The 20,423-nt window shown below is 27.3% G+C and overlaps 1 protein-coding gene across 1 annotated transcript; it reads left to right on the top strand.

The window, feature by feature from the left end:
• Positions 1-478: 478 nt before the first annotated feature.
• Positions 479-3,715, top strand: LOC101493739 (protein TRIGALACTOSYLDIACYLGLYCEROL 1, chloroplastic). The gene is made up of 4 exons (XM_004516520.4): positions 479-768; positions 1,584-1,652; positions 2,376-2,446; positions 2,535-3,715. Exons 3-4 carry the CDS (start codon positions 2,400-2,402, stop codon positions 3,547-3,549), a joined length of 1,062 nt encoding a protein of 353 aa, XP_004516577.1. The 5' UTR covers positions 479-768; positions 1,584-1,652; positions 2,376-2,399; the 3' UTR covers positions 3,550-3,715.
• Positions 3,716-20,423: the final 16,708 nt, after the last annotated feature.

The following is a 20,423-nucleotide window of genomic DNA, read 5'->3' as shown; positions in this document are numbered from 1 at the left end:
TTGAATACTATGAATTTATTCATAAATTCATCAGTTTTTTTAGCAAATTTAAATTTATATCATATCAATATATTCTATAAATTTAAATAAATACATATGTGGAAAAAAAATCTACATATTAGGAGTAATAATGATTTCTCCACTTCCAATATAGCAAATTCCAAAATCTAAAAGCCAAATGGGATTCCATAAATTAAAATGTCATAAGATATACCTAAAATACACATAATGCACAAAGAGTTCATCAAAAGCCAAGCATCCCCAATACAAATAGATCACCCCTTTACGCCCTTTCTCTAATGGGATTGCACCCCATCATCTAATTTTCATTTCTTTAATATGAATTTATAAATAAGTTTTTTTTAATTAAATAATATAATTTATAATGTCAAAAAATATTAAAAATAATTATAAAATGTCTATCAACCCAAGCTGCACGCTCTCCCTCTCATTTCCACATAATCATTTTAAAAAGAGAGGGGAAATGAAGACATTTGGGAGGATAAACCCTTCTTTGAAGAGTTTTAAAAAATTAAAAAGTTTGAAAACCATTAATTGGTCCCTTTTTTGAGTTCCTCTAATATGGGGATTTTAGAGAGTTAAACAATGTTAATTACACTTTTACCCTCACATACTCTGAAATTCCAATTTTGTCCTTAGCCCTAATTTTCATTCATTCACGTAGTTCTCTCTTCCACCGTCTCTCCCGCGATCGTTTCTCTCTCCACCGTCTCTGTCGATCCTCCTTCGCCGTCGCTTTCGATCTCGGTTTGTGATTTCTTCTTCTTCTTCTTCTTCTTCTTCTTCCATGATTTTTTTTTTTCCATTTTTTGCTTTGGTTTTAGATTTTGCTTCTCCATTTGTTTCGCCGTTTCGTCATCGAGTGGTGTTGCGTCTCTCAGGCGGCGTTACTGAATTTTGGTCGTTTATTCGTGTGTCGTTGTGTGGTTACTGCTCTTTTTCACGTTACTGTGTTTCAGTGTTTGCTTTACTGATTGGTTGTTACTGTGTTCTGTTTATGTTATGAGGTTTTTGTGTTTTCTAGGTTTTGGTTAAGAAGAAGAAGTAGATGATGAAGTTTAAGAAGAAGAAGTAGATGATGAAGTTTTTTGTGTTTCCTTGGTTATGAGATTTTGTGTTTTTTGAGTGTTTGTTAAGAACAAGAAGATGAAGGAGATATGATGATGAAATTGAAGTAGAGAATAATGGGATTAGGGAGATAAGTGTTTGTGTAGGATAGAATTACTGTACTGTTTTGTATGCATGATTTCTTGCTTCTGTTACATACAGTTTTCATTTCTGAAAGAATTGTTTAATTGTTATAGACTCATTTGTGCCGCCTTAAGAAAATTTGTCTGGGCTGCTAGGATACTCTACAATGTGATGTTATTATTTGATGAGTAATTAATTTTTTATTCTAGTGTTGATAAATTAGTTTCTGTGCAGTTTCGTGTTAATCTTAATGTGGCAAAGGAGAATAACATTTGTGCCATTGTATATTATTTTAGATTTTATATAACTTTTTCTCAACCCAGTCTCTTATCTAACTAACCTGTGATATCATTTATTTATTCCTTTTATAGATTTTGGAGTAAGGCGGGGAAGGAAAGAATCGTGCTACTATAAGATCGAAGCTTGAACCTCCCACATAGGTTGCTACAAAACTTTGAGAATTTTTGCATTCTAAATTAGAACGTATTTGCTTGTTTTGAATTCTGTTTTTGTGTCTGTGTGTTTGGATGGACAGGAGTTGTGTTTTAGTTGTATTTGTTTTATTGGGATTTAGAATGCTGTAATAGTTACATGGATATTAAGATAGATGACATACACACTACATTGTATTCCTATTAATCAATTAGTAGTTTGCCTTTGTGATTACTCATTAGTCACTACTTAACCCATTTTTTGAGCTGTAAAATTAACATTGTCTAGGTTATTCAATAATTTATACAAATTAGCTGTAGGGTAACTGTCTTATGGTAATTTGAACAATTAGTTTTCACCCTTTCTTAAGCATAATCAAACTCCCAAACCAGATCCCATTTTTACAAATTCAATGAAAAGCTTTTCCTTTTTTGAAAATTGGTCATTGCTACAAGGATGGATGATAAGTTATTGTTCAAAACAGAGGAAATGAAATAGTCAAGAAAGTAGAAAACCCAAGAAACAGGCACAGTCCTAAATATGGGAGCCATAGTTTAATTTTACTACTCTGCCTTTTTATTTTTTAATAATGTTTATTTAATACGATCTTATTGTTCATCAAGATTTTGAAATTGTGACTTACAAATTGTTGAGCTTTGATACTGTTTGTCTATCATGCTTTATGTAGTTCTTTAATATATTAAATTGGATTACCCCTTAAATTCAAACAGAGTGTGTAAGTCAAGGATCTGACCATGCAAACAGCATTTTATAGCCATCCTTTATTCTGCTTCTCTTGCAGGTTCGTACTCTTTTTTTGTCCTCTCCTCCTTGGTGATATAATGTCTATTTTCCATATCAATATTTAATTTATTGTAACAATATTGCAGAAACTTAAGTACAAATGCAAAGAATAGTTCAGTGAAAATTCGTGCTCCACATCAACTGGATTCAAAATGTGAATTCAATAGGAGGCTTCGTATTTATAATTCTCCCATCAACATTAAACCAAACAGATTGTTTGTGCTCCCTAACACAGAGGATGGCCACCCAACTGCTTCTACAATGGACGATGAAATGAACACAAACCATGCTCTTAATGTTATGTCACCAATGTTTCTCAGCAATTGGTCACCGCCAAGGTACCTGTGGAGGGGATTATCAGTTTTAATCCTAGCAGGGCAAGTAATCATGAAGATTTTAAAGGGAAAGGTTCATTGGAGGAATACTCTTCAACAGCTGGAGAGAGTTGGTCCAAAGTCGGTTGGGGTGTGTCTTTTAACCTCAGCCTTCGTCGGCATGGCCTTTACAATACAATTCGTGAGAGAGTTCACTAGGTTAGGATTGAATAGATCTGTAGGTGGTGTTTTAGCTTTAGCTTTCTCTAGGGAGCTAAGTCCCGTAGTTACAGCAATAGTTGTCGCCGGACGCATTGGAAGTGCTTTTGCAGCAGAATTAGGAACTATGCAAGTTTCCGAGCAAATCGACACATTGAGAGTCCTCGGCTCCGACCCTGTTGATTATCTGGTTACACCAAGAGTCATTGCCTCTTGTATTGCTTTACCTCTTTTGACCTTATTGTGTTTTACATTAGGGTTAGCATCTAGTGCTCTTCTTGCTGATGGTGTTTATGGAGTGAGCATTAACATTATTTTGGATTCGGCTCAACGATCTCTCCGTGCATGGGACATTATTAGTGCAATGATAAAGTCAGGGGTTTTTGGTGCTATAATATCTATAGTGAGTTGTGCTTGGGGAGTTACAACTTTGGGAGGTGCTAAAGGTGTTGGAGAATCAACAACTTCAGCTGTTGTTATTTCTCTTGTTGGAATCTTTATTGCTGATTTTGCTCTCTCTTGTTGTTTCTTCCAAGGAGCTGGAGATCAGCTCAAGAATTGCATTTAAGCAACTGATTTATGTTTGTACAAGTTTTGCTCCTGTTTACAGAAAGTGTTTGGTATGAAACTTATTTTTTTCAACATTTGCATTAGTTGTATAAGTAATTGTGCATAAGTGTTCTTTTCCATAGAAAGATCACTTGAATAAATAAACAAGAATGGGCTTTCCGATATGTTTGCTATGTTATCTATATTTATACTATTAATACTAGACGGGAAAATGTGTTCATAAATTTGTTGTATTGTTTTATATAATTTTTTATAGCTTTTGTTGTTAAAAAGTGACCTCTGTGGAAGTTATAAAACTGAAACATCTTATTGAGTAGTTTTAAAAGAAAAAAACCGTTAAGGATAAAAGTGGTACTCCATAGACCACACCAACACATATTCCCTTTATTAATAATAATATATAAATTGATTTTTAAGTTAAAATGTTTTTACTCCTTATAAAATCTTTTAACATTAAAAAATAAAAATTTATCTAGTTTTTACAAAAATATATATATATAATTTTTAGTCTCTACTAGAATAAAATATGTTTAATTGTCATTTAGTTTTAAAAATTTTAAATGATTTTTTGTAATTATATTTAAAATATTATAAAAGGATTTTACACAAAAATTTAAATTATTTTAACTTTAGATGAACTAAATATAATTTTTTTTAAAGTTAAAATATCAAATAAATGCAACGATTGATTTAGAAATTGATTTTCAGTTCATTATTTGTGAATGAATTTTTTATAATGTTATAAACATGTTAGAAAAAATTTATTAAAAAATATAATTTACCTTAACAACAAGACTAAAATTATATGCATGAAAATTTTGTAAAAATTAAAATTGTATGCATGATAATTTTATATGAACTAAAAATTATAAATAAAGTATTCTCTTTCTACTAATTAATCATTTCTTTATAAATTTACATCTTTTTCTACAATATATATTAAATATTACAATAAAATTATAAAATAACTTTCTCCCCAAAAATAAATTAGTAAAAATATTTGATTCTTAAAATAATTTTTCAATGCCTTAGACCTCTATAAATAAAGGCAATTATGGAATGTGTGGCTTCTCTCGGCAAAATAGAATTACGTGACATGATCAAATTTGCCATAATTAAAACCAAGAAACTAAAAAAAAAAAATTAAATTTCATGGATTTTAATTTTAAAACGTGACATTTGATGATGAATGAATTCTTACTTTTTACAAGGTATTATTTAATTTTGATTCGCAATAAATTCCTATTAACATTAATATAATATATTAAAATAAATCTCTCAAAATATTATATTGACATAGCACATCCTTGTATGTCATGTAACACTAATTTTGTCACATCATTTAATAGTATGATGTGTCATATCTATAATTCATTTATTTTTTATTCTCCATTCTATTAATTCTTTGTCTATATCTCTATAATTAAAAAAAAAAAACAACAATAAAAAATATAACTCTCATTTCAAACTTGATTTAATTGTTAATTATTTTTTTAATTCACTGCATATAAATATATCACAATATTTTAATTATATTTTATTAATCAAAATATAACAACCATAAATTACTACAAAATATATAAAAACATAATAATCACATGAAAAATTAATAATCAAACTTATGCACAAACAATCCAATGAAGTTTAAATTAAAATAAATAAAAATATTGAAACATAGACATTTAAATTAGCAAACCTTTGCGACAAAAAAAAAAAACAACAAATAATTTTTTTTAAAAATAAAAATGTTAAATTATACATTAGATATTTTCAAAGTAATATCAATTTGTGTTCATTTTTCTTTTATTAGTGATCGGATACATATTCTATTCCTTTAACACAAAGAAAATATTTGTCTATATAAATTGTTCATGAAAATAGGAACACCCATTTCAAAATATTAAACTTATAGATTAGACGAAGCATAAATTAGAACATAGTTTCAATTAACGGTAAAAATAATCAAAATCAAGTAGTAATTTCTTATCATTCCCAACATTATTTCGTGTTTTTATCGTAAATAATAATACTTTGAGTTTGTTCATTATATACAGCCTCAAAAAAAAAAAAATAATTAAATCAAAATATTTTTGATAGAAATATGTGACATAACACCTCTAATTAAAAACTAGTTATCAAAAGTTTAGGTGAAAATGAGACATTAAACATAAAATATAAGAAATAATAGTTTATTCAATTAGTCAAAAAAAGAATAAAGAAATAATAGTACTCAAAATAAAAATACCATTAACACTGTTGAAACCTAACATAAAAATATCATTAACACGGTTGAAACCTAACATAAAAATACCATAACCAAAATCATCAATTGAAAATGGCAAATCTAACTTGATCCCATTATCGAACCGCTCACTTTCATTAGAGAACAAATAAAATGAGCAATCACGATATTGTTCAGGTGGCGCAGGCGGATCAACATTATTGAGTAGGAGAAAGGTATCGTCGGAATCAAAATCGTTATTATTGGATAAGAAATAGTTGCAGAACATTTTCATGAAATTATGGTTTTCAAATAAAATTGACCATGATTTGTTTATGCATATTCAAAACGCTTCATAGATTTGAGAGGTAGTTTTGATAGAATGAAGAAAGCAAGATCGTCATGAATATAATTAAGTTTGTTTCTTGCCTTTAACTCTTCATTCGTCATAGCTACAAGTTTCTCCATCTTCAACTCCAACAAGAACGAGTTTTGATTGCGATTTAGAAAATACTCAAAGTAAGCAAACCCAACAAAATTAGAGATTTGTTAGCGAAACACATGCAAAGACCACCAATATGAAAAGGACTTTTCCTCGTACTTTTTTTATAATAACTATCCATGTATTTTATTTTATAGGAAACACAACATAAAATAATTAATATGTTTTTTTTCAAAACAAATATTTTTTTTGTCTTTATCTTTTTAAATATTTATTTTGGTTATTTGTCTTTATTTATTTATTTTTAAATGGTGAACTTTAATCTTTGTCACAATCACAATAAAATTATAACAACAACTGGCCATTGAGATCGTTTTCGGCCAATATATTCTTGATAATATCCTTAAAAAATATCAATTTAAACTCTTTGTATGTTTTGAAATATATGTAAACTCTTTGTAATGAAAGACATTTATCAAAATTCTATCTATATGCATCTCCTCTATGTTAGTTTTGCACATCTAACTTTATAAATGTTCTAAAATTAGACATCAACGATTTATGACAATAACATACTACTATTATGGTGAAAATGATGAAATTTCATCACTTATAAAAAATAAATGACAAAAATAAATAAAAAGAGATACATAATTAAAACAAATAGTTAATAAAAAATAAAGGATAAATAAAATATTTAAACCTAATTCATAAATATGATAGCAATTTTGTTGTTGTTGAAAATTACAGATTAAGTTTTTACTTATTAGATAAGTAAATCCAAAGTTATTTTATAAATTATTAAACATTGTAAAATGTTACTTTGGCACATAATTTTCTTTAAAATAATTTTGTCATTTTATCATTTTTTTCTCATCATTCCACAAAAATATCTTTGGAACAAATCACAATCGATTTTTTTTTTCGTTTCCTCATTTTTTGCGTTTCCTCAATTTTTCTTTTGCCTATTTTATCCACTATCCAATATATTATATTTCAATTCAATTTTTACCTTCTTTAATTTTTTTCAAGTTGTTATTATGAAAATGGATCACTCAAGAGACTATTAGAGAGTCCAAACTATATATTAAATATATATTTGTCATTAACTAATTAACAAAAATTAATATTTTTTAATATCTTCTACATCTCATATGTATAATATATATCTATAAAAGTTATATTCAGCACTTTTACATTCTTACTAATTTTGACACCTCACTATTTTAATAGGTTAATAATAGCTTTGTTCATTTTCTCAATTCTCTCAATTATCATATCTCAATTAATTTTTTACTCTCCTTTTGCAAATAATTTTTGTGCAAACGAGATACTCTAAGAGACTATTGGAGGATAAATAACAAATACAAAATAAATATTTGTGATTGGTTAAAATTAATATTTTTGATGAACAAATATATATTTTTAAAAATATATATTTTTTATTCTAATGAGAATATATATAATATATTAATAATAATTTATTATTTTTTAATTTTATTACGTTATTTTTCTACAACTGAGTCACTAAAGATACCATTGAAGTATACAAATCTTATACGGAAAACTATTTTTCTCTAGTAAATTACTTAAAGTTAATGACTTTCAATATCTCTGACATAAAAATAAAAATAAAAATAAAATACCTGATACACAAACTATAATTTTTGACGCTTTAATTTTTTGCATGCTGTGTTTTTGCACATTGGTCAATAAAGAAGTTGTTGGAGTATAAAGTTTATACACAATAATTTTTTTTTGTCATTAATCAATAAGTTAACATTAGTTTTTTTTTTAAATATGTTTTAAATAAAATGAGAATTATAATTTATTATTCAATGCACACATGTGATAAATATTTGTCTTTAATCAATTAGTTAAAAATGTAATATTAAACGGTAGTTATGATAAAAGTACATCACAACCATTCCTAATCATGATTTTAGAAGTAATTATGGTAAAAGTCAAACATATCTAATGATATAAAAATTGCAATTGACTGAAAATGTAAAATATTTTTTACACTAACAATAAATATAAATTAAATCCTAATAAAAATTAGTGTTTTTGAAATATATTCTACATAAAAATAAGAATATAATTTATTATTCAAAACATAGATGAGAATAGGTTTTTTGAAATGTATTCTACATAAAAATAAGAATTAATTGTTGTTTGATCTCCTTTTTTTATCTCACTAAAAAAATTAATCCCTCTATTTTAAATTTGTCCACTTTTGATCTCTCTATTATGCTTTATTTGGATGACAAAAGAAAGTGAAAGGAAAGAAAGGAAGAGAAATGAATGTTGAAGGAATGAAAGTGAATAGAAAGTGAAAAGAAAAATATATTTATGTGAATGACATAAATATCTCTACATACAAAATTTGATATATATATTATGATTTCCTAAAAAAAAATATACCACATGATATTTTTAAATTAGGATATTTATTTATGTTGGCTTTAAGGTATTGGAAAATGTTAGTTATTCATATACTTAAATATGCATATGATATTATCCTATAAAAATCATTATTCGAAGCTTTGAGTTAGTATTTGAATTGAGAATAACTTTACATCTTTATTTTCATATTCTTTACAACAAAATTCTTCAATTATCAAAATGGGTGAATGGAATGAATAGAAGATGGAGTTGGAAATTTGTTTGGAATGAGGAGTTAAATTTAGATAATGAGAACTTGTTTATTGAACTTTGGAACTTGCTGGTTGGTGTCGAACTAAATCAAAATAGAAGTTATAACATTCTGTTGTTAAATGTTGTATATGCAAGTCCTTCAAAAATTCATATTTTTGCTTGGAGGTTATTATTAGGAAGGCTACCAAATAAGGAAAATTTGATTAGGAGTGACACTCTTCTTATATCTCTACTATACATCTCACATTTTATATTCTTCAATTTAACTTTTATATCTCGGACATCATATACATAAGTTAAAAATCCTTTTAAAAAAGTTCATCATAAAAATAATTCTACCATCTTCTCACTCCAATCAACATTTGCAGCTCCTTTAATTCTAACCTTACATACCTTGTAGATTAATTGGCAACAAAATACGTTATTGACGTTATCCCATCCAAAATGTTCCAGTAATCCTTTGCAAGTATGAATCCGATCTCACGACGTCATATATGAATCTGATCTCGCAAAACTATATATGAATCCGGTCTCACAAAACTATATATGAATCCGATCTCACAAAGTCATCTCTATTCATTTCTTGAAAAATTTGTAATAAATTGTCCACACAACTAGACAAAATAATTTTATAAATATATATTTTTATGTTGTTTTGTGTTCTAAGATATTTAATCGGTATCAAAAGAAAAAAAATTGGAACCGGAGTATCTCAACACATTTTAAAGGTACACTTTGAGTTTGAAAAATTGAATTTATATGTTAGAAAAAATTCAGTTATTAGATTTTCATTATACTAGATTTTTATGACATCTTTGGTATTCTCTATATGTCAGAAAGAATTCAGTTATTTGCAGTTCTCTATCATTATATTAGATTTTCATGATATATTTAGTAGTCTATATAACAATTTGTTTTGTAGCTTATGTCATATTAAAAAATTACAGTTTATGTCCTCAAATAAATTTAAAACCATTTTCATCTACAAATTTGACGAGACATTCAAACATAACTTCTTTCATGTTTAATTGATTCAATATTAGAGGATTCAAATTCATCTTGCATCTCACTCAACTATGATAAAATATAAACTTTTAAAATAACGTGATCTTAGTTTTATAATTTTAATAATAAAATTTAATCAATGACATTTTACTCTTTAATACAAAATATTGCAATTTTGATTTTTTTTGATAGTTAATAAACAATTTTTTGACAAAATTATTAAAAAATAATTGAAATTTACTTTAAATAAAAACATTTGAAGTTTCAACAAATAAATACATAGTAATACTAAATTTAATTTTAACATTCATGTATCCTTTAAGTTATTATTTTCTTTTTAATATTCTTTTACAAAAACTTATTTTTAATTGAAAACGTATTTTTTTTATAAATAAATGTTAGTAAATTAGTAGTTATATTATTTTTATTTGATTTTAAACTCAAAACCTCTTACAAACTCTTGAGTGTTCATCAACAACCAAGCTATAACTTAATTCAAATATGTATTCATGGTAATTCATTACATATAAATACATATGTTTTCAATGTAATTCTTTATATATAAATACAAATAAAGTATCTTTAAATTGCAACAACAAAAAATTAATAAATTTTCAACAAAAAATTATTAAACTTTCAACGAAAATGTTATATCTCTAAAGTTAACAGAAAATTCCGTAAAAAAATAAAAGACAAATTGGAACTAAAGTGTATCTCGACACATTTCAAATGTATATATTTTGAGTTTGAAAAATTGTATTTATATGTAAGAAAGAATTCAAGTATTTACACTTCTCTTTCATTCTATTAGAATTTTATCACACATTTGTTATTATCTATATCAATTTGTAGTTTATGTCGTGTTAAAAAAATGTAGCTTATGTCCTCAAATATTTTTATCTATAAATTTGATGTGACCTTCAAATATGACCCATTTCATGTTTAATTAATTTAATATTAAATGATCCAAATTCCTCATGCATCTCACTCAACCATGATAAAATATAGATTGTTAAACTAATTTAAACTTATTACATTTTTAATTTTAATAAAAAGTTTGATGAACAACATTTTACTCTTTAATACAAAAGATTGCAATTTTAATTTTTTTTTAATAGTGTGATCAAGTTATGTGATAAATGATTGTTATTGAAATTTACCTTAAACAAAATGTTTCAAGTTTCAACAAATAAATACACACTAATACTAAAATTAATTAGAAAATTCAGTTATCCTAAAAGTTACCATTTTACTTATAATTTTCCTTCGCAGAAAAATGATAATGACATATTCAATATCATTATTAATAGCTTAAACATATTTTTTTTATAAGTAAATATTAGTAAGTTAGTGATTATATTAGTTTTATTAGATTTTCAACTCGAAAAGTTTACCTTAAACAAAATGTTTCAAGGTGTCAACAAATAAATTCACACTAATACTAAAATTAATAGAAAATTTCAGTTATATTAAAGCTATTATTTTACTTTTAATCTTCCTTCACACAAAAAAATAATGACATATTCAATATCATTATTAATAGCTGAAACATATCTTTTTATAAGTAAATATTAGTAAATTAGTAGCTATATTAGTTTTATCAGATTTTGTACCTGAAACCTCTTTCTTAAAAATTTTCGGTGTCCCTCACTTAAATTGCACTAACAAAAAGTAAACGAAATGTTACATCTGTAAAAAAAAAAAAAAAAAAAAAAAAATCTAAAAATCATTTCAAAAATTTTACATCTTAAAAAAAAAAAAAAAAAAAAAAAAACTCTAAAAGTCATTGCAAATATTTGGAACATCATTGTATGAAGATCTTAATGTAAAATATTAAGATTGGTCTATCTTTGCTACACAAAATGATAAAAGTACAAGTTGCTTTTTAAAGTGATTCTGTAGGATACATTTAAGAAATCATACACCTATCATTGAAAAACAATATCTTTTATTATGTGAATATGATACCATCTGCGCACAATTGCAAAGATTAATCACTCAAACCAAGTTGGACCACAATAGACGACAAAACTATCTCTAAAAAGATTTAACATTATTGTATTTCCATAACAAGAAATATATATTATAACACATTTTCATATTTACAATTTAAATAAATTATATAATTGATTATAGTTTTTTTATGTGTTAATGGTAACATATGTTGGCAATGTAAAGCTTACAACTTAATTAATTATATTTAAAAAAGTTTTATTATAATGATTCAATCTTTTACTATTTAAAAATTAACTTCATTTTAAGAATATAAATAAATAGATTATTCGATCTTAGATGATTGTAGTTTTTTTTTCTCCCTCTATTTTATTGTTATCGGTCTTTTCATTTTATTAATAATATTTTTAGGGTGCATAAATATTTATAGGTAAATAGAAGTTTCACTACACTTGATTTCTAAAAATATGTATGATTTTATCACAAGGGTGATTTTTTTTAATTTATGTAATCTTTAAAGTAAAAAACTAGTTGATCAAGAATATTTAAAAATAAAATTTTTATTAAAAAATGAAAACTATAAATTTAATTTTTAAACATTAAATCTAATTTTATTATTAGAAGTCTTGTGCTATCAACTAAACTTATTAAATTATTGTAAAAACAAAAAATAAACTTATTAAATGATAGAGCAGTCCTTTTTTAAGTATATAATACCATTAAAAAAATACAAGAATTTTATTTTTAATTGCTGATTTTACTCTTTCATATTGTCTCTTTTAAGGATAAGAAGAAAAAATTGTACTTAGGTTTTAAGCAATTAATCGTACATTTTTTATTTTATAAAATCGTACATTAATTATTGTAATCTATTTATTTTTATAAATTATTGTAATCTATTAAATTATTTATTCTTTAAAATAAAAATAACTACAAAATAATTTCAAATATTCTTTAAAAAAACATCATAAAATACATATACTATTTTTTTTTACACGATTGACAGTCTTTTAATATGATATCGGATTATTCAACTAATTATATTCTTTCAACAAACTAATATCATTTAATCTTTTTTTTCAGAAAATCTTTCAAATTTATTCTTTTCTTTTGTTACAGATATCTTTTAAGATTTGTTACAATTATCTCGTTTTTTTTTATTTTCTTAGTCCGACTCTATTTTTTTTTCAAAAACTATCTTTTAGCAAACTATTTTTATTTTGACGAATCTTGTTGCAAATTTAAATTCAAACTAAATTTCTGACAAATCTTGTTGCAAATTTAATTTCAAACTAAATTTTAGTAGGTTTACAATTCTATCTTTTTTGTACTGTGAAGTATTACGACAATTTTATATAATTACAACATTACATAACACCATATTCGATCATCGAAAGATGAAATTAAGAAGTTACTATATTTCTAAGATGAAAATAGAACTCAATGACTTCACTAGTAAAGAATATGAAGTGGCTGAAACTCTTCTTTAAATACAAACGTCATTTCAAAAGGAGAAGACTATGAAAATAGTTTTAAAGGGAAAAAAATTGTGAAAAAACATATATCAACGAAGTTTGTTCATCAAAAATCAATTCTAATGTTGCTATGAGAGATCATACCACCCTCCAAATATATCAAATTATCTACATATAATGCATCGTGCAACTATAGTAGAGAAACCATAAGCCCTAATATACAAAAATTAGATTATCTAAATTTGTTACATTGTGCAACTATAGTATGGAATCTATACACCAATCAGATAAATAAATTGGATCTATTATATAACACCTCAAATTTTATAATAAATTATTTAATTAATTAAAATATTATTTAAATAATTAATTTGGTATTAAAAGTATTTTAGAATATATGTCAATCGATACTACGATTAATTTTCTTTTTATGTGTGTTTGTCATTGTGTGAAATTTTTTATTCATATTTAATTGAGTGGTTAAAATAAACTGTAAATATTTATTTATTATTTCAAAAAAATTAAAGTATTTTAACAAGAGTGGGGAATAAGATTATAATTATCGAAAAGTAAAATAAATTAATTAGGATTTTATTAAAGACTTGAGAAATAAAAAGTAAAAAAGGTTTGACACCATGATAATATCTACATCCCAGTTTCCCAGTCCCAAATTCACACTTTTTCTTTCAAATACAAGTTCATCTACATCCTAATTAATCCCTACTACATGAAATTGCTTTGACCAAGTCCATATCATATGTCTCATTAAATTCATGCCTCTTGCAACTTAGCAGATATCCATTTAGCCATTGAATAACATCCAATCACTTTGACTAAATTAAGCTTCTTCAACAATTGAGGATACATCTGGATATTTGATATTATATTAGCAAGCATCACACAACTTTTTGGACAATTTGGACCCCAAACTTAGGTCATAATTTGGGATTTATGGCAGTTGTCCTTGTGATTTAAGCTTTGAGACCTTAGTTTCAAGAAACAAACAACATTTGGTATCCTCCTCGTCAAAGCCTTTAACAAACACTACTCGTTGGGTTTTTCGGTGAAGTTGACGTCGAATCCTTCCGACACTCCGACGAGTCGATGAGACATTCTCTGCAATTTTGTTTTTACTCGTCGTTTTGACTCTATTCTTGCTCCTAAAATTATTATTAATTACTTAATATTGATTTTTATGCTTCTCATAATTTATCAGTCGTGTCTCGGTGATTTTGTGATATCACCGTTTATTCGGATTCTTTGTCCATCTACAATTGTTGTTGAAAAGTTTCATTGATTTCTATGTTTGAGAAAGCGTCAACATAAAGTAAGAGGCGAGAGAACGTTTGAATTCATGAGTATAATATAGTGAGATGAACGGGAAAACTGTATTTTCAAACGATTCATTCGGGGCTGACTATGTACGACAGTAACCCTTTGAGTGATAAATTGATCAATTTGAAAATATGATAATTGTGAGATTAAAATGTGGAATAGAAATATTTATAAGTTGTTGATTAATTTAATTTCGTTAAATGTGTGATATTTAATATTATTGTGATATTAGATTTTTTTCTCATTAAATATGTTGATATTTGATATTATTGTGATGTTAGATGTCGAATAAATTTGGTGCATATGTTGAATTAGACGAGTTTATGTGAGGTGATTATAAAATATGGATGCATTGTATGATATAAGTTTATTTGACGATGATGATGTATGATTTATGATAGTGATGTTATAAATTTTTTATAAGTTTATGTGATGATGGTGATTTTATAAATTTGTGTTGAGAATATGGAAGTACCCCATAATTGATTCAATAGTGATGATTTCAACTTGTGTTAAAGATAATGCTCTTAATGGAGTAGTCTAGTATAACGAGGGGAGAAAATAGATGTTGGGAATATTTGAAGTTGATGTGAATTTTTGAAGTGGAGCTTGTTTTGTCATCATATAGGTAGGGTCCGACCAGCCTAGTGATTCCGGGGAAGTACAACTGAATGAGTCTGATTGTGGCAGTCTGCTGTTGAGCCTTAAGGCAAGATTGTTAGACATTGGAGGTATTCAGGTAGGGAATTCCTAGGCGACTTGGAGGTAGCACTTCAAATGTCGGGAGCTACCATACAACACACTTTACCTCGACTATCGCGTATATGTGTCTCGGTTTGAGTTGATGAGATTTATGAGGACAAGGCCAATTTGAATTATCCATCCATCGGGATGGTGACATAGTATCATGTCTCCTAACCAAGTACTTCAAAGTTAGAATAATACCAAATTGTGGAGTAGAGTCTAAGCTCATATATAATAATGCATTTTTTTGTGTGATTGTGTTTGTTGTTATTAATGTGTTTCAAAAGTGATAATAGTTTCTGTGACACTCTAAACCCCAAAATAATATATATAATAATTTATATTATATTTCTATAAAATATGCAGCAGATAAATAAAATTTATTTCCAATAAAATAATTTTTTTTTTAACTTAGGATATCACGTTTCTCAAAAATCAAAAGGAACACTTTAAACTTATTTTCTCCATTAAAATAGTGTAATCTCAATAAGCTTGATTTAAGTATTATTACTTGATTTAATTTAAAAACTTACTAGTACTTCTAAGATTTTCATACAAAAATTCGTTTCAAATTAAATAAGTAAAATACAATTTAAACTTTATTTCCAATATCACCTATCAGAGCGTGATTCCTCTAAAACTTGAACTTCAAGATTCATTAACTTGTAATAACTGCGATTTCGCAAACGCATGGTCAAGCCAGTCAAACACAAACAACAAAAGAGGTGAGTTTCGAAATCATGATGACAATATAATTCAAATAAGAAGAACACACAAACAATCATAATAGAACCGTATTATTACACAAACATTCCATCAAGAAAATATCACATTAAAAAGGCAAAGTCACTCAAGGAAAATCAATAAATTTCACTATAACATCAAATCGTCTAAGATAAATTATCACCAAACACGATACATATTAATCACAATAAAACAATCACAATAAAATGCAATGCTATGCATGAGCTTAGACTCTACTTCACAATGTGGTACCATTCTAACTCTGAAGTACTTGGTTAGGAGGCTTGATACTATGCCACCATCTCAGTGGACGGACAATTCAAATTGGCCATGTCCTCATAGATCCCCTCAACTCAACCCGAGACACATATATGTGACAGTCGAGGTAAATGTGTGTTGCGTGGTAGCTCCCAACATTTGGAGTGCTACCTCCAAGTCACATAGGAATTCCCCACCCGAATACCTCCAAGGTCTAACAATCTCGACAGCAGACCGCCACGATCAGGCTCATTCCGTTGTACTTCCTCGGAATCACTAGGCTTGTCATGCCCTACCTATATGATGACAAAATAATCTTCACTTCACAAATTCTCAATATTTATTTTCTCCCCTCGTTGGCCTATGGTACTCCATTAAGACCTTCATCTCAAACACAAATTGGAATCACAATATTCTCATTACAATTTATAACATCACTATCATTAATCACACGTCATCACATACTCATCACAATCTTATAACATCAATCTCATCAATCATACATCATCACATAGACTTATCACAAATTTATAACATCATTATTATTAATTATACATCATCATAATCACATAAAACTTATCAAAATGCATCCACCTTTTATTATCACATCACATAAACACGTCTAATCAAACATATACATAAAATTCATTCGACATCCAATATCACAATAATCTTCACTTCACAAATTCTCAATATTTATTTTCTCCCCTCGTTGGCCTATTGTAACGCCTAGTTACGTGGGTATAAAAACTGAGGTAATAATGGAAAAAACTTCAAAGTTATATAAGATAATAAGGTACTGTAACAAATAATGAATTGTTCGAAAGAAGTAATGTTATGAAATCTCAAAATAAATTCTTAAAACTGAAAAATCTTTAATATTTAAAATATCCAAAACTGGGCAAATAATATCGAATCCCGAAATAAGTACACTGTAGAAACTATGTCTACGTATTTTTGATCTACTAACCTAATTGAAGGAAGTAACTCTTCTCAAGAGAGGTAGGACTTCTCAACTCTCGACACCCCCAACGGTTTCAGTATTTGAAAACAACACTTTAATGAGATACTAAATCCCAATGAATAATACACACAATTTTAAAACAAGTATTGTTCTCAACCGGAGCGGTAACCGGAAAAAAGTCGATCATGGCACCCGCCTTCACCCAAAAATATTCTTTAGAACTATTAATGATATAACTAAGATTTCTCTATAATAACTAACTACTTCCAATAATTAATAAAAAAAATCATCAATTAAATTAACGATAATCCAAATCTATCATAATCGGATAATTCCAATATACACATTTATTATGAAGAAAATAATCAATCAATTCAATGATGGGGATATACTACTTATGCGAATGAGTATTATCTAATCATATGGAGCACCAGCTCATCCAGTGTGGGGTACAAGACCCATCTGTGTGGAGTTTAAACTTCATCTCATTGTGGAGTTTAACACTCATCTATATATGGGGTACAAGCCCCATTCGTGTGGAGTTTAAACTTCATCTCTTTGTGAAGTTTAATACTCATCCATGTGGAGTTTAAACCTCATCTCTTTGTGAAGTTTAACACTCATCTATATGTGGGGTACAAGGCCCATACATGTGGAGTTTAAACCTCATCTCTTTATGAAGTTTAATACTCATCCATGTGGATTTTAAACAACATCTCTTTGTGAAGTTTAACACTCATCTATATGAGTGGGGTTTAAACCTCATCTCTTTGTGAAGTTTACTACTCATCCATATGTGGGGTACAAGACCCATCCGTGTGGAGTTTGAACCTCATCTCTTTGTGAAGTTTAATACTCATCCATGTGGAGTTTAAACCTCATCTCTTTGTGAAGTTTAATACTCATCTATATGTGTGGAGTTTAAACCTCATCTCTTTGTGAAGTTTAATACTCATCTATATGTGTGGAGTTTAAACCTCATCTCTTTGTGAAGTTTAATATTCATCGATGTGGAGTTTAAACCTCATCTCTTTGTGAAGTTTAATACTCATCCATGTGGAGTTTAAACCTCATTTCTTTGTGGAGTTTAATACTCATCTATATGTGTGGAGTTTAAACCTCATCTCTTTGTGAAGTTTAATACTCATTCATGTGGAGTTTAAACCTCATCTCTTTGTGAAGTTTAATACTCATTCATGTGGAGTTTAAACCTCATCTCTTTGTGAAGTTTAATACTCATTCATGTGGAGTTTAAACCTCATCTCTTTGTGAAGTTTAATGCTCATTCATGTGGAGTTTAAACCTCATCTCTTTGTGAAGTTTAATACTCATCTATATGTGTGGAGTTTAAACCTCATCTCTTTGTGAAGTTTAATACTCATCTATATGTGTGGAGTTTAAACCTCATCTCTTTGTGAAGTTTAATATTCATCGATGTGGAGTTTAAACCTCATCTCTTTGTGAAGTTTAATACTCATCCATGTGGAGTTTAAACCTCATTTCTTTGTGGAGTTTAATACTCATCTATATGTGTGGAGTTTAAACCTCATCTCTTTGTGAAGTTTAATACTCATTCATGTGGAGTTTAAACCTCATCTCTTTGTGAAGTTTAATACTCATTCATGTGGAGTTTAAACCTCATCTCTTTGTGAAGTTTAATGCTCATTCATGTGGAGTTTAAACCTCATCTCTTTGTGAAGTTTAATACTCATCTATATGTGGGGTACAAGACCCATCCATGTGGAGTTTAAACTTCATCTCTTTGTGTAGTTTAAAACTCATCAATATGTGGGGTACAAGACCCATCTCCAGCACACACAATCAAAATCATTCATATTTTTAACAATCATATTTATAATATAATATTTCATTTGAATATATAATAACAACGGTCATTCAAGAAAATAAAATAAAAGAATCTTTTAAAGAATATATGTCTCAAACACATGCAATTCAAATAATTCACGTTTTTAACTACCATATTCGTAAAATCATATTTTTAATATAATATTTCATTTGAATATATAATAACAACAATCATTCGAGAAAATATAATAAAACAATCTTTTTAAAGAATATATATTCAAACAATCATAAAAACGATATTTCAACAAACAGTAGTATATAACTCAATTCATAATCTATTATTACAGTTTATAAAATCCCAATTTTAATAGAGTTAAGTTTTCGACAAAATATATTTGTTGAGACAAACTCTATATTTTAAAGTTTTGATGAAAATAAACAAAGGTTAATTAAAAATGTTAATTATGATTCTAAATGTTATGTTAATTTAACTTGTGTTTTTGAGTGGATTTAATTAAGAGCAGAATCAAGCAAATACAAGAAAAGACAACAACAAGATCATTCTGCATCATAACAGAGAATGATCTTCAGCTTCAACAAATTATCCATCACAGCAAGTTGGTCAAATCTTTTCTATCCCTATGATTAAAAGTCTGCTCTGGAAATCATTCATATCTAACAAGTACATGGCAAGGAACAAGTACGAATAATCCAGACTCAAAAAGGATAGTTGATCGCAAAGATCAAAGGACTCAAAGACAGACAAAAATCATGACGATCTGCATGCTCCAAAATTCAAATGTCAAGAAAGCTTGATCAATCTGGGTATATGACAAGACAAGAACAAAGGAAATCCAGAACGTTTAAAACGGGAACTCCAGAATGATTATTGAAGCTCAAGAAAGTTCAAACTGATAAAACCAAGAACGTTAATCATTCTCTGTTTATCTGCACATCAACAGCAGCCTTGCATTCTCTCTGTTTCAGTCTACAATTCGTTCCTAATCTTCTCCAACCTTCTCTAGCTACACTCAAGACTCAAGGCAGATAATGTACCATCCAAGATCAATGAAGAAACGTCAAAGAAAGGACAGAGATGCTTTAAATGCTAAATCATTAAAAGTCAAAAAGCTATTTCAAAGAAGGATTATTTTTATTCTAAAAATAATGTTTCAGTCAAAAAAGCAAAATCTCTCCAACAGCTCTTGTACCTTCATTCAAGTACATCTACAACCTATAAATAGAAGGCCATTATCCCAGTTCTCAG

Source organism: Cicer arietinum, chromosome 5 (genome assembly GCF_000331145.2).
Source record: "Cicer arietinum cultivar CDC Frontier isolate Library 1 chromosome 5, Cicar.CDCFrontier_v2.0, whole genome shotgun sequence".
NCBI lineage: Eukaryota > Viridiplantae > Streptophyta > Magnoliopsida > Fabales > Fabaceae > Cicer > Cicer arietinum.
Note: the sequence above shows the minus strand (reverse complement) of the source record. Positions and strands in the feature narration are given on the sequence as shown.

Coding starts and splice junctions, on each gene's coding strand:
- LOC101493739 (XM_004516520.4), top strand. CDS start 2,400: ATGCAAACAGCATTTTATAGCCATCCTTTATTCTGCTTCTCTTGCAG. Junction 2,447..2,534: donor TTATTCTGCTTCTCTTGCAG/GTTCGTACTCTT, acceptor ACAATATTGCAG/AAACTTAAGTACAAATGCAA.